The sequence below is a fragment of the Aotus nancymaae genome, unplaced genomic scaffold (genome assembly GCF_030222135.1).
Source record: "Aotus nancymaae isolate 86718 unplaced genomic scaffold, 86718_ANA_hifiasm-v0.15.2.pri h1tg000020l, whole genome shotgun sequence".
Taxonomy (NCBI): Eukaryota; Metazoa; Chordata; class Mammalia; order Primates; family Aotidae; genus Aotus; species Aotus nancymaae.
In genome coordinates, this window is record NW_026988432.1 from 7945296 (window position 1) to 7972445 (window position 27150).

General features: G+C 34.7%; 1 protein-coding gene across 6 annotated transcripts in view; it reads left to right on the top strand.

The window, feature by feature from the left end:
• The window catches only part of RTTN (rotatin), a 185981-nt gene that overhangs the window by 14007 nt on the left and 144824 nt on the right, over window positions 1-27150 (top strand). For all 6 annotated transcript variants that reach the window (XR_010343605.1, XR_010343606.1, XM_064379025.1 and 3 more), the window contains 6 exons: window positions 1279-1460; window positions 3790-3905; window positions 15059-15229; window positions 23496-23708; window positions 25563-25675; window positions 26395-26521. Coding sequence is in view for 4 of the 6 variants with exons in the window: in XM_064379025.1 (XP_064235095.1) it covers window positions 1279-1460; window positions 3790-3905; window positions 15059-15229; window positions 23496-23708; window positions 25563-25675; window positions 26395-26521 (922 nt within the window). In the remaining 2 variants the exon portion in view is untranslated. The remainder of the gene's footprint in view (window positions 1-1278; window positions 1461-3789; window positions 3906-15058; window positions 15230-23495; window positions 23709-25562; window positions 25676-26394; window positions 26522-27150) is intronic.

The window sequence follows — 27150 nt, forward strand, 5'->3', positions numbered from 1 at the left end:
AGTCTGTGCTGTTAGTTCTTATGTTGTAGTTGGTTGATCAGTCATGTTCTCTGTATCCTTATGAAGCCTTTCTGCCTCATTCTCTTGTGTGCTGCATGCTTATACGTTTTCACTCCTGAGTGAACAGCTTCCTCACGTGGGCCTTTCAGAATTACAGAGAAGCCTGAGTTGTTTCCATATTTTGGGCTGCTTGGTATCTTGAAATTGAAGAAATGACAATGTTCATATATAATTTGGGCAGATTTAAATGTTCCATAGCATTAATATATCTCTTATGATTCAGCTTCAATTGTGGATCACCTCAAAAATAAAAAATTTTGAGGATCTTTGTAAATGTGAGGCTCTAGCTTTTCTACAATTTTTAAATCCTTTCTCTGCCACTTTATATCCAAGGTAGGAATTTTTTAATGAAGAAAGCCAAGGATGATGGGATGGGGGTGCATTTTTGAAGTCATTACACTGATGTTGAATGTAGTAAACTAAGTAACACGTTTCCCGTGATGTTTTTCTGGAAACATCCTTCATTTGCTAACACTGGCTTACTTAGAACAGTTGGTGAAACTCAGAAAATTTAGGAAACTGTATGAACTATCGGTTTTGTCTTTACAAGTTGATTACAGAAGAGCTTTCCTATTAATCTGCTTGATTTCTTTTAGAAATGAGTGGGTTATCAGTGCTAATATTGATTGCTACTATAGGAATGTTGACATTTTTTGAGATATCAGCCTGAAAAGCAAAATATACTTGCATTTTTGGTTTCATTTACAATTTTGAATTCTCTCTCTCTTTTTTTTTTTTTGAGATGGAGTCTTGCTCTGTCACCCAGAGTGGAGTGCAGTGGTGTGATCTCAACTCACTGCAATCTCCATCTCCAGGGCTCAGAAGATTCTCCTGCCTCAGCCTCCCGAATAGCTGGGATTACAGGCACGTGCCACCATGCCCAGCTAATTTTTTTTTTTTTTTTTTTTTTTAGTAGATACACGGTTTCACTATGTTGGCCAGGCTGCTCTTGAACTCCTGACCTCGGATGATCTGCCTGCCTCGGCCTCCCAAAGTGCTGGGATTGCAGGCATGAGCCACCACGCCCGGCCTTGAGTCATCTTTATCCAATTTAATTTCACGTATTTGTCAAAGTTTCTACAAATCTGACCAGAGTTGTTGAATGAAGCAATAGAGTTGTGACTTGTATGAGGCTTCTAATATGCCAGGCAGCAGATATCCAGTAAATCTGTTTGGGGACTTTCTATATACAAGGTTTATCATTTGTTTATTTTGCAGTGGAAGTAGTAGTCATGCTCACATAAACTCTAGGATTTCCGTTCATTCACCTTTGGATATGGGACACATAGATCTGCCAGAGCTGGAAACTGAAGACACATTGGAACTGCAATTCCAGCAGCTCAGTCTTCCCCAGTTTTGTGTATCAATTCTGGAATCAGCTGTTCCTCTCTTAAGAACAGGTTAGTTGTTTTTGAAATCATAATTCTGATAATAATTTGTATTTGTTTTATATTTCTTTCTAGGATTTTCCTTCTCTTCTATGTTAGGGCCTTTGAAATCTATATTTACTTATCTTTTGGGATACAAGTTTCTAAAAACATAATAAGGTCTTTATGATTTTTAAATTAAATATGGATGCCATGGAGGGCTGTTCAACAGCTAGTCCTTCCATTTTATGGGTTTTTATTGGCACAGGCTTTCACACATATTATTATTTTTAGAATTTTTATTTATCTATTTTTTGCATTCTTGCTGTCATTTTTTTCTTTTTTCTTTTCGATTGTATGGCTATTTTAAATTTGAGCACTGACAACATAGAGAAACTGGAATAAGTTATAAAAGGTGGACTGGCATGAATAGACCAGAATAAAAAAACCTTTGGCCTTTGCCCTTTGGAAATTTTTGGAATAGCTGTCAGTTGTTCACTCTTCCCAATCATTTCTGACTACTTCAGCCACTTAACATGTTAAAAACAAAACTTCAAAACTGAATTCTTACCTTTGTAGTAATTTTTCTTTAAAAACCAAGAAATATTTTGAGATTACATTTTCTTGTTCAGATATGCTAGGAAAATTTGAAGAGGTTTACTGAAATATACACTGTTATTTAGTTGTAATTTTACTGAACAGTGATAACAACAATAACAATACGGCAGATGCCTACTGAGTCTAGTAATAAAACAACAGTTACCATGTGTTTAGTCCCTACTGCGTTCTACCGTCATACATGGTTTTATGTGCATTATTTTTATGCACTCCTCATATCGACCCATTTTATCCTTCCAATAGTGGTAGTTACTAATTTTATCTCCATTTTTACAAATGATGAAGCTGAGTTTTAGAGTGGTTTAGAAATTTTCCTGAAGTCAAACAGCTAAGAGCAGGGACTTGATCCACAATTATTCTGAATCTGAAGTCCATGATCTTAAATACTTCAGCATTTTGCAAGGTTAAGAAAGTTTTAGAAAGCAGTAATGATTTTTATTCTCAAAATCTGTACATTTTCAGCGTTTGATAAACTTGTCAAGATATAAATATAAGCAAGTTTTGCCCTTTTAAGTTTATACTGGCAAAATAAAAAAATACATTCCAAGTTAATGGTTCTTTAGGTCCTATGGCTATTTTTTGCTACCTGGAGTTGATGGGGGAGAAAGAAGTAGGAAGGTTTATATTTGGAAAACATTTAAAATGTTTTTATCCTGAGGAAAACTGTATACCCATACTTTTTACTCAGTGAGTAAGTGCTTCTACTAGTTGAGACTGTATATTAATTCATATAATAATAATGTGAAATGAAGGAAGATCTGAACTTTGGCATCATACAGTACATATGTTTATCTGCCTGGTATGCTGAGAAGAACAGTTTTAGACTTTAATGATTCTGCATTTAACCTTTTCTTAATTTGCTTTAAAAAGTCAGATTGATAATTATAAAGCTATATCTTGGGACATAAAAACTTCTAAATGTTCTTCTGCCCTTTTGTGGTAAATTATGGCATGATTTGTAACTGTTCAGTATCCAAGAAATTTCTAAGAGAATTTGCTCCAGCTGTTTTAGTGAAAAAATTAGTCTAGATCCTTCCACTCTGGTAGTTTGTTTTGCTTTGATTCATTAGAAGTTAACCTTTGGGATGTGGGGCCGGAAAGTGTTGTGTGAATGTTCATCTCACGTAGGATAATGGAAGTGGAGTCTTTGTTATTCTGTCTGTGGAGAAACGAGGTTGCTCTGGTGGGTGTGACTTTGGGAAGTTTTTGGAGTTTAAGGTGAGTACAAATAGAGTTTCTTGAAGTTTCTTTAGCAAGTGCCAGCATGTTCATTTATTCCTTTAGTTGCTCCAGTCCAAGCTTAGCTTCCCAGGCAACTCCTGTGTGGGAAAATATTAATTTATGAGAAGGCTCAAGCCTTCTGGTACTAAGTAGAAATTGTTGAAATACGTTTTAACTTTTCTGGTGCTTTGTCACATACTACATGTAACATAGATGGTCTCTGGATTTGAAAAAATATTTTAATCTATCTCACAGTACTTGTTGTTAGATTATTGCTACTTTCAATATCTTTCCCAATTATAAATGTATTTGATTTGTTATATAGCAAAGTAGTATTGCGACTGGAACAGAAGCCTTAAGTGTGGTTGTTGATTGTGATTTCCCTACAGTTCTAAGAGCATTAGAAAAAAAGAAAAAATTTTGGAGAATGACTAACTAGAAAATTGAGCAAAATGGTATTCAGCTGATTATTTTAAAGTTAAGTAACTTTTTCTCCTTTACTTTTTTCTGTTTGTATTCCTAGGTAGCAGACAAATGATAATAAGAGTTCTGGAATTGCTTGCAGAGGATATGACCCTTATTGGTGAAGCAGTTTCAGCAGATATCTGGGATGACAGCAGCCTTTTTGGTATAGATATGGTGAGAATCAATGTTTTCTTTGGGATATAGGGAACAGCATTTTTTTAAATTTTGGTTCTTTTAAGGTGGTTTCATCGCCTCATTAGTGTTCAAAATCTTTTTTCTTTTTGACTCAGTATGTTCCAGGCTTATTTTATAAATAGCCTGGAGCAGGCCTATTTTTCCAAAGATTCTGGTTACTTCTAATAGGGAAAGGTATATTAAGACCAGAACCAGGCCATTAGAGGTGCTTATAGCTACTGTGATATCATTCTTCCTTTCACGAACAATTAGGAAATATATATATTTAAAGATCGTGAATTTATGTTGCCATTTTTCTCATTTTAAATTTCTTTTTCTTATCCTGGCACTTGCTTGTAGAAAGTCTTCATTCCTAGCAATGTCAACATAATTGCCTATTAGCTTTGACCTTATACGTAAAATAGTTTCAGAACAGCAATATTTACATTACTATGAACAACTCTAATAAAAAGTTCTAGATTTCCTGGCAGTTCTTTTTGACACTGACTAATCTCAGTAAGGATATATAGTCAAAGTACTGTGCCTTAAAGCTACTGTTACCAATTCAGCATACAATTATATTTGTTTTCATTTTTGGGAATTGTTTTTTCTTCATAAAAATGTAGCTCAGAGATGCTTCCCTGCCATTCAGTTACCTTTAAGATGTTTTCCTTATTGGTAGTCATTTTTATTTTCTGGCTTATTTTTTTCTATTGCTATTTTATTTTTGCAAATGTAAGCAACTGAGTATGTAGGTTCTTATCCTCTCCCCATCCTGCATAAAAGGTAGTATGTTGTATACACTCTTTTGCACCCTATTTTTATTACTTAAAAATATGTCCTGCATGCACAGAATAGTAGGTATGGGGATTATTCCCTATCTATCTATACGTGAGATTTTCTCATTCTTTTTTATGCATAGCAAATGCTTCATTGTGTATTTGTTAACCCAGCCTCTTACTGATGGATATTATCATTAATTATGTACAATAAATAATGTGCTTATGCTATTTCATAAATGTACAGTTATGTCTCTAGGGTAGATTTATTTAAGTGGGCATGCTCTTTTTAAAAAACCTTTTATTTAGGTTCGGGGTACATGTGCAGGTTTGTTATATAGGTAAACTGTCTGTCATGGAGGTTTGGTATACAGATTGTTTTGTCACCCAGGTAATAAGCATAGTACCCAATAGGTAATTTTTCTGATCCTTTCCCTCCTCCCACTCTCCACCCTCGAGTAATCCCTGGTGTCTGTTGTTCCCCTCTTTGTGTCCATGTGTTCTCATTGTTTAGCTCCCACTTATAGATGAGAATATGCAGTATTTGTTTTTCTGTTCCTGGATTAGTTTGCATAGGATAATGGCTTCCAGCTCCATCCATGTTGCTGCGAAGAATGTGATCTCATGCATTTTTATGGCTGCATGGTATTCATTGGAGTATGTATACCACACTTTCCTTAATCAGTCTGCCATTGGTAGGCATTTAGGTTGATTCCGTGTCTTTGCTACTGTGAATAGTGCTGCAGTGAGCATACACATGCATGTGTCTTTATGGTAGAATGACCTCAAGTAATCCGCCCACCTTGGCCTCCCAAAGTGCTGGGATTACAGGCATGACCCACCGCACCTGGCCGAGCCATGCTGTTTATGTATCAGTACAGCAATTCCTCACTCAGCATCGTAGATAGGTATTTGGATACTGTGACTTTAAACAAACGGACTTATCACACACCCAATTGTTTTTTCTCATCAGCATTTAGTGAAATGGCATGGAACTCGTAATGCTGTTTCATTAAAGTCAGTTTCCAAGAACATGTTGACCATGTTAAGCGAAGGCTTACTATAGTTTATTCATTTTATTTCTGAGTGGTAGTACATTGTTTAGACATACCACAATTTGTTTATCCATTCACCTGTTGGTGGACATTTGGGTTGTTTCTAGTTATTACAAATAACATTCCTATGGACAATGAGTTGTTCAACATCTTCAGCATCTATTATGTTTAGTTGTTTTTTTTTGTGGTGGGGGAGAGGGCATTCTAATGTGTAATGGCATCTTACTAGGTTTTAATTTGTATTTCCCTAGTGACTGATGATATTAAGCATCTTTTGTAATTTTTATTGAGGAAGTCTAGGTCTTTTTAAAACACTTATTCTTAAGTATTTTATTCTTTTCAATGGCATTGTGAATGAGAAATTTAAAAATGTTTTGGATTGTTCACTGTTAGTATATAGAAATACAATTGATTTTTGTGTATTGCTCTCTATTCAGTGGCCTTGCTGAACTTACTAGTTCTGATAAGTTTATTTTCTTCTTTTCTTTCTTTTTTTTTTTCTCGTAGATCCCTTAGGATTTTCTACCTATAAAATCATGTTATCTATGAATAAAAACAGTTTTAAGATCATCTTATCTGTGAATAAATACAGTTTTATTTCTTTCTACTCAATCTGGATACCCTTTGATTTTTTTTAAATTGCCTAATTAACCTGGCCTAGAACCTTTAGTACAATGTTGGATGGATGTGGTGAGAGCCTCCTTCGTGATCTTAGAGGGGAAGCATTCAATCTTTCACCATTAAATATAATATTAGCTCTACTATTTTTGTATTTTGTAGATGCCTTTATAAAGTTGAGGAAGTTTCCTGTATTCTTAGTATATTGAAATTTGATCATGAATCATTATTGTATTTTGCCTGATCTCTTTTGTCTCTACTGAGATGATCATTTAGCTCTTTGAAGAGCAGAAATACTTAATTTTGATGAGGTTTAGTTTCTTAGTTTTTCTTTTATGGATCATGCTTTTGATATTTTATCTAAGAAATCTTTGCCTAACCTGGGATACAAAGAATGTTTCCTGTGTTTTCTTTTAGAAGTATTACATAATGTTTTAGGTTTTAGATCTTTGATTAATTTTGAGTTGATTTTTGTATATAGTACAAGGTAAGCAGTGAACTTTTTTTCTTATGGGTATACAATTATTTTCTCAGCACTATTTGTTCAAATGACTATCCTTTCTTTCCTGAATTTCTTACCAACTGACTATATATGGGTTTACTTCTGGACTCTATTTGATCAGTTTTCTCTTATGATGCCAATACTCAACTGACTTAATTATTGTAGCTTATAGTAAGTCTTGAAGTCAGGTAGTATAAGTCCTTCAACTTTGTTCTTGTTTTTAAAAGTTGTTTTGGCTATTTTAGCCAAAATAAATGTATTTTCAACATCAATCAAATTTGTCAATTTCTACAAAAAAAAAAAAAAAGCCTGCTATGGTTTTGAATGGAATTGAGTTGAATTGGTAGATTAATTCAGGAAAAATTGACATCTTAATAGTATTGAGTCTTCTGATCCATGAATACCATATATGTGTCTTCGCTTGTTTAGCTCTTTATTTATTTTTATTTTTATTTTTTTTGAGATGGAGTTCATTCTTTTGCCCAGACTGGAGTGCAGTGGCACGAGCTTGGCTCACTGCAATGTCTGCCTCCCGGGTTCAAGTGACTCTCACTGCAGCCTTAGCCTCTGAAGTAGCTGAGATTCCAGGCGTGCATCACCATGCCTGGCTAATTTTTTGTATTTCTAGTAGAGATGGGGTTTCACCATGTTGGCTAGGGTGGTCTCAAAATCTTGACCTCAAGTGGTTTGCCCAGCTTGGCCTTGCAAAGTGCTGGGACTACAGGCATGAGCCACCATGCCTGGCCTTATTTTTAGCTCTTTAATTTGTCTCTGCAATGTTTTGAAGTTGTCAGTATATAGGTCTTCTGCATCTGAGTATTTCAGTTTTGGGACTTGTCCACTGGCTGATTTTTCTCTTTATGGATCTTAGTATTTGATATGTGTAGTAATTTCTGATTGGATGCTGGACCTTTTCAATAGTACCATGTTGAACGTCTTGATTTTTTGTTTTGCCCTTTTAGAAGCACTTTGGGAGGGTTCTGAAGCACTTTGAGAGGCCAACATGGGGGCATTGCTTGAAGCCAGGAGTTTGAGATGAACCTAAGCAACAAAGCGAGACCTTATCTCTACAGAAAATAGTAACATTAGCTGGGTATGGAAGTGCACACCTGTAGTCCCAGCTATTTGGAAAGCTGAGGCAGGAGGATCACTTGAACCCAGAGGTTTGAGAGTGACGGGTGACTATGTTACTTGCAGAGAAGTTTGATTTTCTCAAGACTTTAAAAAATTTTGCTAGAATGGGTCTGAAATAATGGTTTTCAACTAAGGGTAATTTTGCCCCCCAGAGGATGTTTAGCAATATCAGGAGCTATTTTTGATTGTCACACCTGGAGTGGAGCTACCGGCTTCTAGTGGATAGCAGCCGGAACAGCTCTCCACAACAAATAATTTTTTGGCTCAGGATGTCAGAAAACCTTGAGAAAGTGTTGAGGTTGAGAAACTCTGATCTAGAAGAACCTTTGCTTGGGGTTAAACTGCTCCTGAGATGTGACCCTTTGGGACCTCTATTGAATGTTCAAAGTGATTAATGATGACTGTTTACTCTGGCTGGTTGAAGCTTGAGTTTATTGTCTTGTGTGAGCTCTGGGAGTTGTTCAGTTTAAATCTCAGTGATCACTTTTGCCCTATAAAGTATCTTCCTATAATCTAAGCCACTTAATCTCAGCATGGACTAGATGAAAACTTGTTTAGGTTTCTGAATCTCTTTATTTGCATAGCTCTCCCGCAATTCCTAACCATCTCAACTTCCAGAAGCATCTTCATCTCCTAAAGTCATTGAGATGGTCAGACTCTTTGGGTTTCCCTTGCCTGTGTTTGCTGTACAGTAATTGTTTTCAGGTATAGTAGGACTGTTACTGCTTATTTTCCTTCTCTGGTATCACAGTCCTGCACTGCCTACTGTGCCACTTTCTAGTTAATTTCTTAGGAAGGACAGGAGAAGTCCTTGTTATTACTTCAGGGCCAGAATTGGAAGTTTTACATAAAGTTTTAAATTATGTCATTTAAGCAACTGGCCTATCTGTGAGTTATTAGGGGCTTAAATGTACATTTATCTACAGTGAAAATTCAGGATCAGCTTTAGAATAATTATTGAAAGTGTGAAGAGATCAGAAGGATACCTTGTTTTTTGCTGTTTGTATTTCAGTAGAGTAATTTTAGAAAATATGGCATTAAATTTTTTTTTGCAAGAAGTATTTTGATAAGTAATATTTTGCATGAGTAATCCACACGTATACAGTAGTAGCCTTAGGAATGTTGTATTTCAACATAATATTTAAGAGATCTGTGGACTACCAGTGTATGTCTCTATGTAACTGGAAACCATGTCTTTTTTAACATTTCAAAGTATTATAAATCATTTGTCATTTTATATCTTTCATTTTGAAATTGTCTTCTGATAACCTTGCCTGCCTTGAAGATTTGGTATTCTATCTGTTCTGTTAATGTGAATTCCTAGGGTCTGGTCTTCCTTCCTCTCCCTTTCTTCCTTCTCCTCTCTCTCCCTCCCTCCCTTTTTGTTGCCTTGTCAAGGCAGTAGAATAAAAATTTATTAGTCATAAAAATATATATTGACTTATACAGCTGTCAGTTTTTTTCTCTTTATGCTATTTTGATGTAAGTCGGTCTATATTTAATTAAACATTGTTACAGGCTGTCTAAAGGCCTTGTGAATAGAGATCTGAACATAAAAAAAAATAGATATTTACATAATAACAATACCCATGTAAGAAAAAAATTCAGACTTTTATTTTTTTTCATAACACGAACCTCTTGAAAAGGGAAACAAATTGCATATTTTAAAATAGGTGTCTTTTCAAGTCTTTTATTTTCTGAGAATAGTTCTTAATTTTGGTTTAACTTTAATCCTTAAGATTATCACACTATTTTTTAGTACTTTTAGGAGATTTTTCACATATTGAAGGTTTTCAACAAGTAAATTTTTCCTTTGAAGTGTGAGGAATGCTTTATCAGTTGTTTCTTAAATTAACTTAAATTTTCTTGGCCAGAACATTTATCTGTAAAAGTTAGTCATTCACTTTTAACTTTTGGCTGCTGGTACTTTATGATTCAATGAATTATTTTTACTTTAAAGGTTAATTCTGTGGTACAAGTGCCAGTTGGTATGTTAGAAATGCTAAATAAAACAGAAGTACTTGAAATTATATTTGATTTACTTTTACTTGTTTAAAAAGAATAAATGTCTCTTTTCTTTGGCTATATTTTAAAAGAAGCAAACAAGTAGAATTTCTTAATGTTCATACTTTTGCCAATTTTCAAAAGAAAGACAGAAGCAGTATTTTTGTTGCGTCATTAAGAAAACAAAATAATAAATGTGTTGTTACCAATTTGGAAATTAAATACCTGAGGATATATTATCAAATCTCTAGGTATTTCTACACAGTGCTAGTATCAGTAGCATCAATTCTGTCTGGAATTATAATTCAGTATGTAAGGGAATTTCAGTTCCCCCCCAAATTGAATATTTTTATATCACTTGAAGTAAATAAAAGAAAATATATTTTCACCAAAATTAGTTATGCTGACCTAAAATGTGTCACATCTCATTCCCCCTAGTCTTCCACCATCAAATCTGGGTCTGTTTTTTCCTTATTTACATGCTGAGATAGGTTCAAGGTGTAAGGAGAAAGGAGCTTTCACCTCCTACCAGGTAACCTAGACTCTTAGGTCTGTCTTCTGTTCCTTTTCAACGTTTCTTCTGTGTCATTCCTGTCATGCAGTTAACTGAAAAGCAGTCTTTTTATCTTTATGACTCATTGCTTCTAAATTCCCATCTGACCTGCTATGAACTGGTAACTTCGACATCAACACTTGTTGGTAGAATTATAGAGTGTTGGTACGACTTCAAGAAGGGCTAAGAGGATTGTGAAAGAAACTAAAGATAGGGCTTTGTATCCAGTAAGGGCTCATTAAGGATATTTGGACCAGAGTGTGAATTGATAACTGGGGTAGTGGGATCTCTAATTACATAGACCTTCCCTGCTGCTGCCACCATTCCAAAGACAGCTATTTTAATTCACATTTCTTGATTGCCTATTATTAATATATGTGAGGCACTTGGGGTGTCAAATAAGTAAGATGTGCTTTTCATGCCTGTGAGTGATAGATACTTTTAATGTGACATTAGTGAAACAGATAAGCATAGAGGGATAACAGTTAAACTAAGATAGTTTAAATATAGCACTATATGTCAGACACTAAGCACTATTTATGAAGTCTTTTAATTATCATGACCCTGTAAATTAGGTAACTGAGGCACGGTTTATTTTTCGAGGTCACCTGAGGTTTTGTATTTCTAGCCATCACTATGAACTATGAACTTGGATGTCAGTGAGGGCTTTTTTTTTTTTTTTTTTGAGACAGAATCTCACTTTGTTTTCCAGGCTGGAGTACAGTAGCATGAGCTTGACTCACTGCAACCTCTACCTCCTGAGTTCAAGCAATTCTCATGCCTCAGCCTCCCAAATAGCTGGAATTACAGGCATGTGCCACCACTCCTGGCTAATTTTTGTATTTTTAACAGAGACTGAGTTTTGCCATGTTGGCCAGGCTGGTCTTGAACTCCTGGGCTCAAGTGATCCTTCTGCCTTGGCCTCCCAAAGTGCTGGGATTATAGGCATGAGCCATCATGCCTGGCCTCAGTGAGGGCTTTTTGTAGATCTGAATGAACTGAGTTTTAAATTACAAGTAGGATTTGGCCAAGCAAATAAAATAATATATATATATTTTAATCTGGCAGAGACTAAGAATGAACTGTGAGCCATGACAAAGAGGCATGGATAGTTCTAATCAGAGATAAAGGATAGGCCTGGTGGTAGCTAGAACACAAGCACCTAGAGCATGAAATGTGAGTTGCAAATAGCGGAGAGAAACTGGTGGGATAAATGAGGATCTTCTCGTAGGGGGCTTTTGACATGGTGCTGAGTAGCTCTGCCTTCCTCTGAAGGCAGGAAAAGATTGCTTTTAATCAGGGAAGTGCCTGATGAGATTGGCATGAGGAACTGTGACTGGCTGCAGTGTGGAAGGTCCATTGGAAGCATGTGAGGGGCAGAGCCTGCTGCAGTTACTTACTCCAGGTGCCTTGTGGAATCCTACAACCCATTGTATATTGTGGAGATAGTATATAAGTTGTGTTTATGCTATAAAATCTGTTTTATTGGTAATTAAGATATTCTGCTAATCTGGTATTTCAGTTTTATACCTTCTGTTGTAAAAATTATGACTATCCTGTGAAAACTGGTTTCCCCCCAACCCATGAACTCCTTTAGTGTTGTTGTTTAAACATCTTTAGCCCAAAGAATTAAAAATGTGGGCCACTTACTATTGTTTTTCAATCCTTTCCTTAAAAACAAAAGAAAACCAAAAAAGCACTTTTTTTTTTTTTTTTTGCTTAGAAGAAACGTTGGAAATAGAACTGCAAAACTCATTCTTATAGCATTTGCTTTATTTTGAAAACCACTCAATTCATCATTAGAATTAGCAAGGTTATTTTAAACAATTTCACAAGTAAATAGACTTTTAGAAGAAGCCCTGCAATGCTGAGATTGTAAATATATTTATTCATTTAAGTTGTAAATTATCAAACTTAATCTTGAATAATAGAGACATCATTCTTAGATGTAGTACTGTTTTAATAGAGACATACTATATAGAGGAATTAATTGCCTGTCAATATGACTGTCACTGTATTTCCAGTTTGTTTTCTCTAGACCAGTAGTTATTTGTATGAGGATGTTTTAGTTTTTCTGTTTTAATTTTGTAAGGGTTGTTCTACTTTTGGTTTACATATTTATTACTTTTTAGTTTTATTTCTTGGGGGATCGGAGAAAATATAACCTTAAATATACACTGAAGTTTTCTGTGTGGTGAAGTATTTTTAAAGTTAATTTTTGTCAGTGTTTCTTGGAGACTTGAAGAGAAGTTATATTCTTTGCAGTGTTCAAAGTTTATGTCTATTAATTTTAATTAAGTCTGAAAAGACTGAGATAAAATCTGTAACTCCATATCAATAACAAGTTTGTTGATGTTCTGTGTTATTCAGATCACAGACTGATTTTTATTGAGTCTTTATTGTTAATCAGTAGAAAATTACTCTAATTTGTTTTGCCCTAAGTTATTCACTGTTTGTATTACTTAGATATTTTTTGTTTTTATTCTACTACACATTGAATTTTTAACCTTTTATGCATGAAGATTTTTCTTTTTTAAAAATTTTATTTTCTTTTTTAACTCTTAATCCCATGACAGTTAAGGATTTTTGTATGTATAAATTTTCAATTTTTGTTTTTTACTTCCATATGAAATTATGTTTCATTTATAGGAACATTTAAACTTTTTATAGTATAGTTATGCTTGGTCTACTCTCAAAAGTTTTTGCTTTTTTTTGCTATGTAGATTATTTTGTCTTCCTTACTTCTGCAGTGACATTGCTGTACAACCATTGTCATTATCTACACAACTTTAAACAGTAAACCCGCATTCTGCCTACCCCCAGCCCCTGGTACCTCATATAATAAGTGGAATCTATAATATATTTGTCTTTTTATATCTGGCTTATTTTACTTTTGTATTTGGCTTATTTTATGTTTCAAAGGTTCATCCATGTTGCAGCATATATCAGAGTTTAATTCCTTTTGAAGGCTCAATACCCTTTTTTTTTTTACCTTCTGAGATGGAGTCTCACTCTATTGCCCAGGCTGGAGTGCAGTGGTGCGATCTCAGCTCACTACAACCTCTGCCTCCTGGGTTCAAGCCATTCTCCTGCCTCAGCTTCTTAAGTAGCTGGAATTACAGCTGTGTGCCACTATGGCTGGCTAATTTTTATATTTTTAGTAGAGATGGGGTTTCACCATGTTGGTCAGGCTGGTCTTGAACTCTTGACCTCGTGATCTGCCTGCCTCAGCCTCCCAAAGTGCTGGGATTACAGGCGTGAGCCACCGTTCCCGGCCCCCTTTTCTTGTATGTATACACAACATACCACATTTTGTGTCTGCATTTCAGTGGCCGCTTGCATTGTTTCCACCTTTTGGCTGTTGTGAATAGTGCTGCTGTGAACCTGGGTGTGTATACATCTCTCTTTGAGACCTTGCTTTCAGTTCTTTTGGGTGTATACCCAGAAGTGGAATTTGCTGGATTATATGATAATTCTGTGTTTAATTTTTTTGAGGAACTGCCATTATGTTTTCCACAGTAGCTGCACCATTTTACATTCCCACCAGCAATATACAAAAGTTCCAGATTTTGCATATCCTTGCCAATGACATGTGACTTTTGGGCCTCATACCTTTTAGTTGTTCCCTGCATAGTCATCCTTGCATTAAAAAAATTATATTAGATTTTTTTTTCTAGTTTGCAGGTATTTCTCATTTTTATTTTCGTATGTTTTTAATCGAAAATTGAAGGTAAGAGCTTAGCATTTTTTTTTTCTTTCTTTCTTTCTTACTAAAGGTGTCCTTTTACCCACTAGTTTATGGAGGCATATCTGGCATATACTTTGGTCTATACTGATGTGACTTACAAGTCAATCTACTACGCATAGCTTCTTCTTCATATTTAATGTATACCTTTCAGTATAAAAGATGTTATTTCCCTTGGAGTAGTAAATTATTTAAAATTTATGATGCCATAACATTTTCCACTTGAAACCTTATTATCTGAAGACAGAGTTTATACAATTTGACATTTAATTGCTTTTTAATTGTTTGACTTTCCTTAATTCGTTTCTTTAGAACTGTTGGTATCAATTTGAGGACAGGGATCATGTCTCTTGTACTAATGCATTTTTTTCCATTATGCCTGCCACTGTGTTAGGCGTATAGTAAGCATAAGAAATACTTGACGAGGAGTTTACCTATAAATGTTCCAGATTGGAACAATTAAGCACTAGAAACTAGGAGGAATTTATTATTCATTACCTTTTGTATTTTATTCATTGTTAAAGAGTCATATTAAATACATAAAGATTATTAGTTATATTTTCAAAATGTAGGTGGTTTGTCATTCTTCTGTGCTTTTTAAATTATGTCAGCAGGTATTGGTAATTCTCAGAGAGAGGAATACATTTTGGTTTGTTTTCCTATTTAATGATAATGATAATATTTTAAACTATTCTCAGTGGCTTTTGTACACTGGCCCCTAAAATTAGTTTTCTTCTCTTTTATGTTGTGTAAATGTTTTTAGAAAGAGAAACTGCTCCTGGTGTTGGGAGCCCTTGGAGAAACTATGTGCTACCATAAGAGTAGTGTCAGTTTGGAACAATCAGAGGTGATCCTTGTGCACCACAGAATGGCCTTTATCAGCATTTCACTGTTTGCAGTTCGACTGTTACAAACGCTTCTCCCTGTTGAAAAGGTAAGGTAGGTAATGCTGCTTGTTTGTAGTTTACTGACTATTATAAATAAATGCTGTGTTGTAAATTTCTTCTGATCTTTTCATGGTGTGAAGGTATTGTGCTTTAGGACATTTTCAAAATAGTGTAACAAAGATTATATGGGAAATGTAGAAATTGAGAAATGGTTAACATTTTGAATAATTTTGACAAATCATTTGATATGAAATTATTTTTTAATTTGCAGTTGTTTTTATTGCATACGTTTTATTGCAGTCTGTACATTTGTTTGTTTTTTCCTTCACTTGTTCATTCAGTGAATAATTTATTGATTGCCTACAATGGGCTAGCAGTATTACATGCTGGATGTAAAACTGAGTAGGTTAGAATTAGTCCCTGGCCCCATAGAACTTAGTTTTGTAAAAGACAAGACTTGCTGTTATCTATATATATACGTATATGTATACATGTATATGTTTGACTTATTTAATTTCTTTGGTAACTTTGGAATCACTTGAAGGAAGAGATTATGTCTTATATACTAATACATTTTTCCATACATATATACATATATAATTGGTACACTTGATGTATCTTTTAATTGATTGGAGGTCATTGAAAGCCTACTGATCTTATCTCTGCAGTGTGTGTCTTGGTTCTTATCATTAATATCGAGAGTAGCCTTTCCTTCTCTTCAGCTAGGTACATGTCAGAGTTTTTTTTTTATTATTATTATACTTTAAGTTCTGGGTACATGTGTAGAATACGCAGGTTTGTTACATAGGTATACACATGCCCTGGTGGTTTGCTGCATCCATCACCCTGTCATCTACATTAGGTATTTCTCCTAATGCTATCCCTCCCCATCCCCTCACCCCCTGCTATCCCTCCCCTAGCAACCTACCCCGCTTCAGGCCCCGGTGTATGATGTTCCCCTCCCTGTGTCCATGTGTTCTCATTGTTCAATACCCACTTATGAGTGAGAACATGCGGTGTTTGGTTTTCTGTTCTTGTGTCAGTTTGCCGAGAATGATGGTTTCCAGCTTTATTCATGTCCCTGCAAAGGACATGAATTCATTCTTTTTTATGGCTGCATAGTATTTCATGGTGTATATGTGCCGCATTTTCTTTATCCAGTCTATCATTGATGGGCATTTGGGTTGGTTCCAAGTCTTTGCTATTGTGAATAGTGCCACAGTAAACATATGTGTGTGTGTGTCTTCATAGTAGAATGATTTATAATCTTTTGGATATTTACCCAGTAATGGGATTGCTGGGTAAAATGGTATTTCTACTTTCTAGATCCTTGAGGAATTGCTCCACTGTCTTCCACTGTGGTTGAACTAATTTACACTCCCACCAACCGTGTGACAGCGTTCCTCTGTCTCCATATCCTCTCCAGCATCTGTTTTTTTAATGATCGCCATTCTAACTGGCATGAGATGGTATCTCATTGTGGTTTTGATTTGCATTTCTGTAATGACCAGTGTCGATGAACTTTTCTTCATGTTTGTTGGCTGCATAAATGTCTTCTTTTGAGAAATCTGTTTATATCCTTTGCCCACTTTTTGATGGTGGTGTTTGTTTTTTTTCTTGTAAATTTGTTTACATTCTTTGTAGATTCTGGATATTAGCCCTTTGTCAGATGGGTAGATTGCAAAAAATTTTTCCCATTCTATTGTTTGCCAGTTTAATGATAGTTTCTTTTGCTGTGCAGAAGCTCTTTAGTTTAATTAGATCCCACTTGTCTATTTTGGCTTTTGTTGCCATTGCTTTTGGTATTTTAGTCATGAAGTCCTTGCCCATGCTTATGTCCTGAATGGTACTGCCTAGGTTTTCTTCTGGAGTTTTTATGGTGTTAGGTCTTCACTTACTCACTATTTCCCAGGTTCCTTGACACATGGAATTAACAGTAGTTTCCATTACTGCTTCAGAAATTATTTTCTAGTTAGCATATGTTAATGTCATGGAAACTTTTCTTTTTCTTGTTTTATTTATTCAAAATAGTGTTAGCAGTGCTTTAGTTTCTAAGTGTTAATCAAGTTGGTTTCTGAGGACTGTCCTATGTTTTTGTATTTGTTGTACTTTCTGTACATCACTGTTGTGTTTTGTATTTTAGTATCTTATGGGATTTTTTTTTTTTTTGGTCACATGCATTTCTCTTGAAGGTATCCTACTATTTCCTTTCTGACAGCAACTTAATTGCTTAATATTTTTATTTTAGCAACTTATCAAAAGATTTTCAGAAGACACATCTGGTAGGATTAAATATCCTGGGTTTTTTTTTTGATTCAACTCGTTGATATTCGGTAATTTGTTTTATGTCTAAACTTAACTATATTTGTAGTTTGGTTATGTAATATATGATTTCATACCCTAATATGTCTTTTGAAAGTTGTTTTTTTAATTAACATGTTGCTTTAGCTGTCTTTCACAAAGCTGCTTTTAGCCTGTGATAGCAATAAACTATCTTCTGCAGTAGTCTTTATTCTAGTACTTTTCTTTTTCCTACCTTTCTATTTTACCTGGCCCTTTCTTTTCTTAAGCTTTATTTTTAACTTTTATTCAGAAAAATAAGATGTTCATTTTAAAAATATTTTAATGTTTTTTAAATTTTTAAAACAAAACATTAAATTTTTAAAACAAAGAATAAAAATTCATTCATAATTTCAAGTTAGTTTTGAGGTTTTTTCTTTTTTGCTTTAAGTCAAATTGAGAACATCCATAAAAGTTTTTTATTTTTATTTTTTTGTTGTTGTTTTTGTTTTTGTTTTTGAGACAGAGTCTTGCTTTGTCGCCCAGGCTGGAGTGCAGTGGCACTTTCTTGGCTCACTGTAACCTCCACCTGCCAGGTTCAAGTGATTTTCCTTCCTCAGCCTCCCAAGTAGCTGGGATTGCAGGTGTGAGCCACCACACCCAGCTAATTTTTGTGTTCTTTTAGTAGAGATGGGATTTCGCCATGTTGGCCAAGCTGATCTTGAACTCCTGACCTCAGGTGATCTTCCCACCTCGGCCTCCCAAAGTGTTGGGATTACTGATGTGAGCCACTGCACCTGGCCTATTGATTCTTTTTTTACCATTTGTTATTATCTAACATACATTTTTTATTTAATTAAACACTTCATACATTTTAATGGTTACTAATATTTTACCAGAAAGATGTTCTATGATTTGCACAAGGATTCTAGAAATTAAGCTTTTAGGTTTCTTTTTTTTTCTTTCTTTGATATTTTGATAACACTATGCTGAATTGCCACATACACATGTTTACTCATATTTTGGATTCTTATATTCCTAATAAGGGCATTACTAGATCAAAGGTTGAATGCTTAAACATGTTTTTATTATAAGCATAATTTAAAAATGTAATAGTTTCACAAGTTTTACTGTTTTTACTAAAGAATGGATAAAAAGAGTAGGACACAGAAAAGATAATTGTGAGAGTATACGGCAGGGAAGTTATTAAAAAGAAGCACTTTTCGGAAGCGCCCAAGGTGGTGTCTCTTCTGTGTGTTGCTAATCACAGTTTCTGAAATTGTGCACTGTTAGTTTAATCAGAACTCTTACATTTTTAAATGATTTTAAAAATGCTATTAGAAAAAAAGCATTAATTTTGTAAAGGCTTTTTTTTTTTTTACTTTCATAAACATTCAGAAAAGTAAATAGTTCAGTGCTTTTTCTACTAAGTGAACATATCTGTCTTTAAAAAGTGACCACCCCCATAACAGAAAATAGAATGTTACCAGCATTCCAAGGCCCCTTCCCATCTGTTACCTCTCCCTCCTTCTCTAAGCCACACTTCTTTCTGACTTCTGTCACTGTAGATCAGTTGGCCTGTTTTGAATGTTGTTTAAATGAAATTATAAAGTATGGATTCTCTCCACTCCTTTTCAAGGTCCATAACTATTGTTGCTTATAGCATTAATTTGTTAACTTTTATTACAAAATATTTCATTGTATGAAGTCTGTTAAAGATGATTTTAATATGTGTAAATTTCTTTAAAATCTTCATACTGTGTTTTTAAATATGAGGTTATCTCTGAATGTTAGCGGTAAAAATACCTCAGATCATTGAGACATCAGTGTTTTGTGGTGTACTTATTATGAAAAGAAAGGAGTGGCATACTAAAATGCAGGTATGGGAGAAATTATGAAAACTAGAAAACTATTCCCTAGGCCTCTTTATTGCCCTTAGTTATTAAACATTTACAGTTTTGTTTCCTACAATTCTATAGAACATCTAGTCCAAACTCCATTTTCTAAGTATCGCTTATATACTAAATGTATTAGGTGATCTGGGAAAATGAGTAAAACATTGCATTTTCAGTATAATATTTTGCTTTAAGGAAAATATCACTTGTGTTGCTTTTAATTTTTAACTTGTATTCACTAGTCATTATGTTTCTAAAGTCCTTTTCTGTTTTGAAGCGTGATAATTTTTCAAGGCATGAGCATTAAGAATGGAAGAATTCCAGTCTTTTAAGACAGGAATTGAATTTAAAATATGGGTATCCTACTTAATACTATATAACTGAAAAATTAGTGGTGCTACAATTGCTTATTAAGTATTGCAGATAATCTGTGGGTCAAAGGATTGATGGAAAACTTTTATCAGTTGCCTTGTGTTTACTTTTGGTTGTATTTTTTCATCTACGTTCATATTTGGACAGGAATCAAAATAGAAATCAGTAATTTATTTTACGCTAGAATAATGTAAAGTTAATTCTCCATGCTTTTTTTTTTTTTAAAAGGTGGTTTTTTTTATTGTTTCTGTTTTTAAAAACAAATCAGTATCTAATTTTTGGTACTTTATAACTTGGAATTTTATTAGAATAATTTTGATCATTGTGGGAGATTGTAATTAAGGTATTTGCTTTAGATGATTGTATTTGTTTTGATTAATTAAGTACATTAAAATGAAATCTAAACAAAAATGCTCTTTCATTGCTGTTAAATTTCTGCTTTGGTTTATATAACGTAAGGTTATGCTGCCCTCTGTCTGTTGCTAGCCCATTAACAATTGAAGTAGAATTTGGACTGTGAAACTTTTTGCCTATAAAGTGTTTTTTTTTTTTTTGAGTTGTCACTGACCAAATATGTAATTTTGATGTTGAAAATAAATATGAATCTATGTAGAGATTTCCTAAATTTGACAAAATGTCCTCTGAGGCCTATTTTGAAACTGATATTTGTTGATTTTAAATGAATTTGGAGAATACTCATGTATAGGTTAAAATGTTACGTTGGTAGTCTTGTGAAAAATATTGTGGTCGAGTAAACCAAATTGGTAAAACAGATGAAGGTAATTTCCTTGGGAAAACATATGGGAAGTAAGATCTAAAAGTACTGGCCCTGTTCTGGAAACAGAAGCACAGAGCATCCTAGGAACTGCTATTACTCTTTCTTAGCTAGCGATGCTGACTGGGGTAAGGAAGAATTTGTAACACAAGGTCTTGAGCTTGTATAAAAAATCTAATCACGTGGTGAAACCAGTTGAGTGACTGAGAGCAGTGCTTTTCAAAAGATAATGTGCACACAAATCACTTAGAGATACTGTTAATCACATCTTGCATATTCTGATTCATCAGATGAAGGGTAGGACCTGAGAGCTGGCATTTCTAACAAACTCATAGAATTACACCATGGCTACTGAGTGGCTAGGTTTAGAGGAAACATTTAATGCACATGAGATGATGTTGCTGATTATTTTTTATCTGATAGGGATGATGAATTTGCACTGAAACATCTTCACTTTTAGTTCCCATGACCTGTGATTAATGCTTATATATGCAGAACTATCTTAGATCTTGGGTGTAAATTGTGATTAGTCCATTGGGCCACATAAGGATTAGCTGATGACATTAGCATGGGGCTTTGAGTTGTTGAGATAGCAAAAATTGCAAATATGAGTATGCAGGGTGAAATGTTAGAATTCCTTTGTAGTGAAGCGAGAAAAGGAAATTAATATTTATCGAGTGCTATATGCCATACACTCTGCTTAATGTTCATTTAATTCTCACAGCAGCTGTTTTTCTGACTAGAGTCAGAGAAAACTCTTAAACTAGAACACACTGCCTTTAGAGTTAGCTCCACTAGGATTTACTATCTTAGCACAGTGCCCAACTCACTAAATCGCCTTTGCTAATTGCTCTTTAGTTTCCTAACTCTATAGGAGTGAAACCCCAGGACTGATTATAACCCTCATGAAATATCATCCCATTTGTGATCTTTAAATGCCATCTATTTGTTGATGCCTTCCAAATTTATACTTCCAGATCACACATATCACCTGAAGTCTAAACTTGTCTTCACTTGGATAACAATAAATATCTCCAACTGAACATGTCCTAGACTTCATTCTTTGCTTTCCCTTCCGAATATGTTCTTCCTATAGTCTTGCCTGTCTAGGTAAACGGCAACTTGATGGTTCAAGTTGATTGTTGATCAGGCAAAAACCTTAGAGTCAGCCTTGATTCCCCTCTTTTGCTCATATATAGATATGATCCCTGAGCAAAATTTGTCATTTATCCCTTGAATAGCTGCACAGAATCTTAAATACCTGAGTTAAACCCACCATTCTGTCCTGCCTGGATTATTGCAGTAAAGTCCTCCTCTGTCTCTCAGCTTCCACTTTTGCACATTACCATCAGTTCTCTACAGACCATTTTTGATACTGGTTTAAAATGTTCCAGTGGCTTCCAGCAGAGGACAGGTCCTTATGATGACCCAAAGCCTTACCTCATCTGGCCCACCACGCCCCTCTGACTCCATTCCTCAGAACCAGCTATACTGGCCTCCTTGCTACCAAATATAGTTTTTGGAATTGTTCTTCTCTGTTCTATGAATGTTTTCCTCAGATAGCCACATGGCTCCTGACCCTTCCAGGGTTCTACTTAAATGTCACCTAATTAGCGCAGCCTTCCCCTTCTACTTTAGAGAAGTAGCATTTCCCTGCCTCCACTCCCCATTACTTCTCTATTCCTCTCTATCTTCCCCATCCTGTTTAAAAAAAATGTTTTTAGCCACACCTAACATCTTATTAAGTATATCGGTTTACACTCTCTTTTCTTTAGTGGGATATGAGCTTTATGTGGGCAGAGATTTTGTTTTGCTCTCTGCTGGGTTCCCAGGACTGGAGACATGCCTGGCAGATAGTAGAGGAACACAGTAAGACCCAATTAATATTTGCTGATTGAGTGACTAATAGGTGAGCAGTTAATTAAGTTTCTCCCCCACTCACACCACAAAAAAAGGTAGTTCTTCACAGAATAATGAAATTTTTCTTGACTTTGTAATAGCTGCTCTTTTACTAGTCTGGAAGTTTGTCATGTCTGTGTAATCTAAAATTTTGATTTCTGTGGTTTCTGTTCTTTACTTAGCAACTATATTCATTTGAAAGTATTGTTGTTCAGCTGATTCAGCTCTTAGACTTTCAGGTAGTTAATGATTATCCTTGAAATAGGTTATCCATTAAATAAATCATGGCCAAACCCATTTTTGTAAAGGCAGCATTTCAACCATAATAGTGAGCCCTGTCAAGAGATTTTCTCTGAACATTGAATTTTTAGTCCTTTTTATTTCTTTAATTGATATTTAGAACCCTGTCACAAAACTAGGAACGATTTTTAAAAAACCATAGTTCTTTCAGTTTTAAATCTATTGATTTAAGGTGTGTATTTCATTTGGGCATATTGATTTTGTACTAATTAAGGGGCTATCTTCTATGAGTATTTTAGAACTATTTAAAATATCATGTTGAATTTCCCCTATCCCCTCAAAAGACAAAACCAAAGAAAAAAGTCAGTTTCATTTCAAATCAATCTATAGCCATACTTGATTTAGTGTTATTAATATGTTGTTAATAAGCTCTGTCGTGCTCTGTTATGGGATGGGAAGGGTTCTTGTCTTCAGTTTATTGGGTTATTGTGGAGATTTGTGTACATGTACAGAAAATAATTTGGTAAAAAGGCCTCATGCCTTAGTTCAATAGCAGAGGTTTAAACAAGGTGTGGGGCTCAAAGAGAGGAGTTGGTTGGAGAAGAAGAAAGTAGTATCCTGGGCTTTGAGAAAGAGTTGATATGTGGACTTGAGACATTTTGTATTGAACAAAGACATAGAGATAGAGGTAGATGATGTGTTGGGAAATGGGATATTCTTTGGAAAAAGCTTCAGTTTTGTGACAAAGAATTGCAAAAAAGGAAGTTGGATTAGATTATAGCCCACCATGTTTCTCTGAAAGGAGGTTTTTTTAAAACAAAGTTTTATTTATTTTGTTTTAAATTCATCAAGGCAAGCAAGTTTTTACCAGAGCCCATGTCAGCAGCGTTATTTCTCCTTTCTTTGGACATGCCTATTTCTTTGGAGTATCCAAATATTCATGAAGCTGTTGTGGCCTATTTGGAACAGCTGAATTCTGAAAACTACAGTATTTATAAACAAACTGCAGAGGCCGTTTATTCAATTGAATGCACCTGTAACTTCCTGTCTGATATTGAGAAGGAGGTAAAAAGTTTTGTTAATCTATCTTTTAAATCCCTTTGACATATTTAGAAAGTTTAATGTATACTTTTCAAATTGATGGACATATACTTAAATTGTTACAGATGGGATACATTATTACTGAGTTGGGTCAGTTATAAATAACCTGTTATTTAACAGGTTAAAGTAAGGATATGATTTGCACAGAAGTAAAACAAAGAGTAATTTAATTAATGGTGTATATTCCTAATATCAGTGATTTACAAAAAAGTGGTGGTTATTACAAATGTCTTAATATTTAATAATGAGTATCTCTGTGAAGTGACTTACTGTTATGAACTGAGTGACAGTTGATGTAACCAGAATTATAAGGGCTATTTTAGTGCTTACTTGCAGACACATTTTTGCCTTAATATTTTATAGGTACATATTAAATATGTATAAAGCCTGATTTTTAAAAAGTATTAAATAGTCATGAACTACATTATTTATAATGTATTAGGATGACTTTAGGGCAATGTTACAGCAATAATTATTTTTCAGTATTTATCTCTTTTGAAAATAATATTAGAATATTAGTATATTATCAATGAAAGCGTTAATGGGTCTTAGAGACAGACATTGATACAGTACTTGTTTACTGTTTGAAATTAACAAAATGGATCCTGGAGATCTTGAGGAATTAGGGATAAAATTCTTATTCATTTGACTCCTACAGTAGAATCTATCTGAACCTGTTTATTATCTTTGAATTTTTTGTATTTTGACAGCCTCCTTTGCTGCCTAGGCTTCAGCCTTGATCTCTTCGGCTCCAGCAATCCATCTGCCTCAGCCTCCCAAGCAACTAGTACTACAGGCACATGCTACCACACCTGGCTAATTTTTAAATTGTTTTGTAGAGATGAGGTCTCATTATGTTGTCCAGGCTGGTCTTTAATTCCTGGCCTCAAGCTGTCCTCCCACCTTGGGCTCCCAAAATGCTATGATTACAGTGTAAGCCACTGTGCCTGGCCTGGAACTTGATATTTATTATTTTTCTTATTTACTACTGTAGTTTATTTTTTTCTTTTCCTTTTGCCACATGTTAATACCACTGGCTTCTTGTTTTCTCTGTGATAGAATTTTGAATTGTGTCTTTACGTTGAATTATTTCTATGGCCTTTTTATTTTATTTTATTTATTTTTTAGACAGTCTCACTGTGTCTCCCAGGCTGGAGTGTAGTAGCTCAATCTCTGCTCACTGCAACTTCCACCTCCCAGGTTCAAGTGATCCTCCCACCTCAGCCTCCTGAGTAGCTAGGATCATAGGCATGTGCCACCACACCCAGCTAATTTTTTGTATTTTTAATAGAGACGGGATTTCACCATGTTGGCCAGGCTGGTCATGAATTTCTGACCTCAAGTGATCTTCCCGGCTCAGCCTACCAAAATGCTGGGGTTACAGGTGTGAACCACTGCGTCCAGCCTCTGTGACATTTTGCATGGTCAGTTGATCATGCATGTATTGAATGTCCTGTATGTTCCTAGTAGTCAGGCTGTTACAAGAGGCAGGTTGATAATAAAATGCATTAGCCCTATTTTTACTAGGGGAGGTAGAGCCAAAAAGAAGTAGTCACAGAACTAGGCAACTTGATTGTAACTTTAAGCTTACTCAGAGTTAAATAATAGAAAGGCTTATGTGGCATTTAGGTTGGGAATTTTCCATTTCTCCAGTAGGCTGACGTTTTTAGGTTGCTTGGTGAGAAAATGGACTTAAACACATGTAAACAATCTTATGGTCTCTGAGTGTTCTAATTTCTTGAAGCTGCTCAGTTAGCTGTTGAGAATTTTGTTGTACATGAACTTGACATTTATTGTTCCATTCTGCTTCTTTTTTAGGGAGAGAAGGATCTCTTAGAATTAGTGGAGCTGGCGGATCAATCCTTGCGTAGCTTTTCCTATCATCAGCATTTCCCCCTAATAAAGGAAATCATCAGCATTTGTTCAAAGATGTAATATTTTCTTTCTTAATGTGATTATATTATTATTGGACACTTAGGGTGTGTGTAAACTTAGAAACAGTGAAAGTGAAACTGACCTTATATCTTTGCTATTATTATTTTTTTAGTTGCTTTTGTATGTCTGACTTAAAGGTTATATGTATAGCTGCATTAGGATACTTAACTGTTATATTCAAGATTAAATTTTGAAAATGTCATGCCTGCAATCAAAATGAATAATCCTTGGATTTTTATACATTCATTTTTGGTATCCATCCAGACTATTCACATACATTGTTTGTTTATCTTTAAAGTTTTAATTAATCATTTAAATTGAGAGTTTTGTAACTTTTATTACTTTGTACCTTTTCCTTATGTAGATTTTTAGAAAACACTGTGTATTGGTTAATTTATTTTGAGGACATCAGCAAATTTCTATTTAGAACTAGTGTCTTCATTGCTTTTCGAAAGAATAAATTCTGTGATGTGTAGAACATCAACTGATTATAGGTTTTTAAAGATATTTTGGGTTTTTAAAAATACTCTTTAAGAGAGAGGCTTCTCTACCCTGAAATAAATAAGTGCTCAGGTAAGTACTTGCTAATAGTTATTTTTAATAAGATCTCAGTCTGAGGAATTGGAGTAGGAAGAAATCCTTTCCAGTATGCTTTGCAGTCTTTTGCTTAGTGACTTATTTGCCTTGGATGTCTTGGTTTTTACTTTTTTACCAGCTGGAAATCTGCACAGGCCAGTCCATTACTACAAGGAGAAAGTCAGAAGGTGCTTCTCCATATGTTGTCTCACCCGTTGCCACAAGTGAAAGTTGAAACTTACCACTGCTGTCTGGAAATCACTAAGGTGAGGTTTTGTTTTTTTGTTTGTTTGTTTGTTTGTTGTTGAGACGGAATCTCATTATGTCGCCCAGGCTGGAGTGCAGTGATGCAATCTCAGCTCACTGCAACCTTCGCCTCCCAGGGTCAAGCAATTCTCCTGCCTCAGCCTCCTGAGTAGCTGGGACTACAGGCGTGTGCCACCACACCCGGCTAATTTTTTCTATTTTTAGTAAAGATGGGGTTTCACCATATTAGCCAGGATGGTCTTGATCTCCTGACCTCATATTCCGCCCGCTTTAGCCTCCCAAAGTGCAGGGATTACAGGTGTGAGCCACTGTGCCTGGCCTGTATGTTTTGTTTTTGAGAACAAATAGTAGTCTCTCTTGTTATACCTTCAAACTTAAATTACTTGATCTTTTGTATGAGATATAAGAACTATATCCCATAAAAATAGATGATAATTACTAGTCAATTCTGGAAAATTTGTACTATTAAATTTCCTTAACTTAGTAAGTCCAGCAATTATTCGAAGTTTCATTAAGATTTACATTTATGTAACATTCAGATAATTTTTCCTATCAGTAGGATGATAGGAAAAAAAGTATGTCAGAAATAAATAGATACTGTCAGTCTTGAATTTGTTTTTCAAAAAAT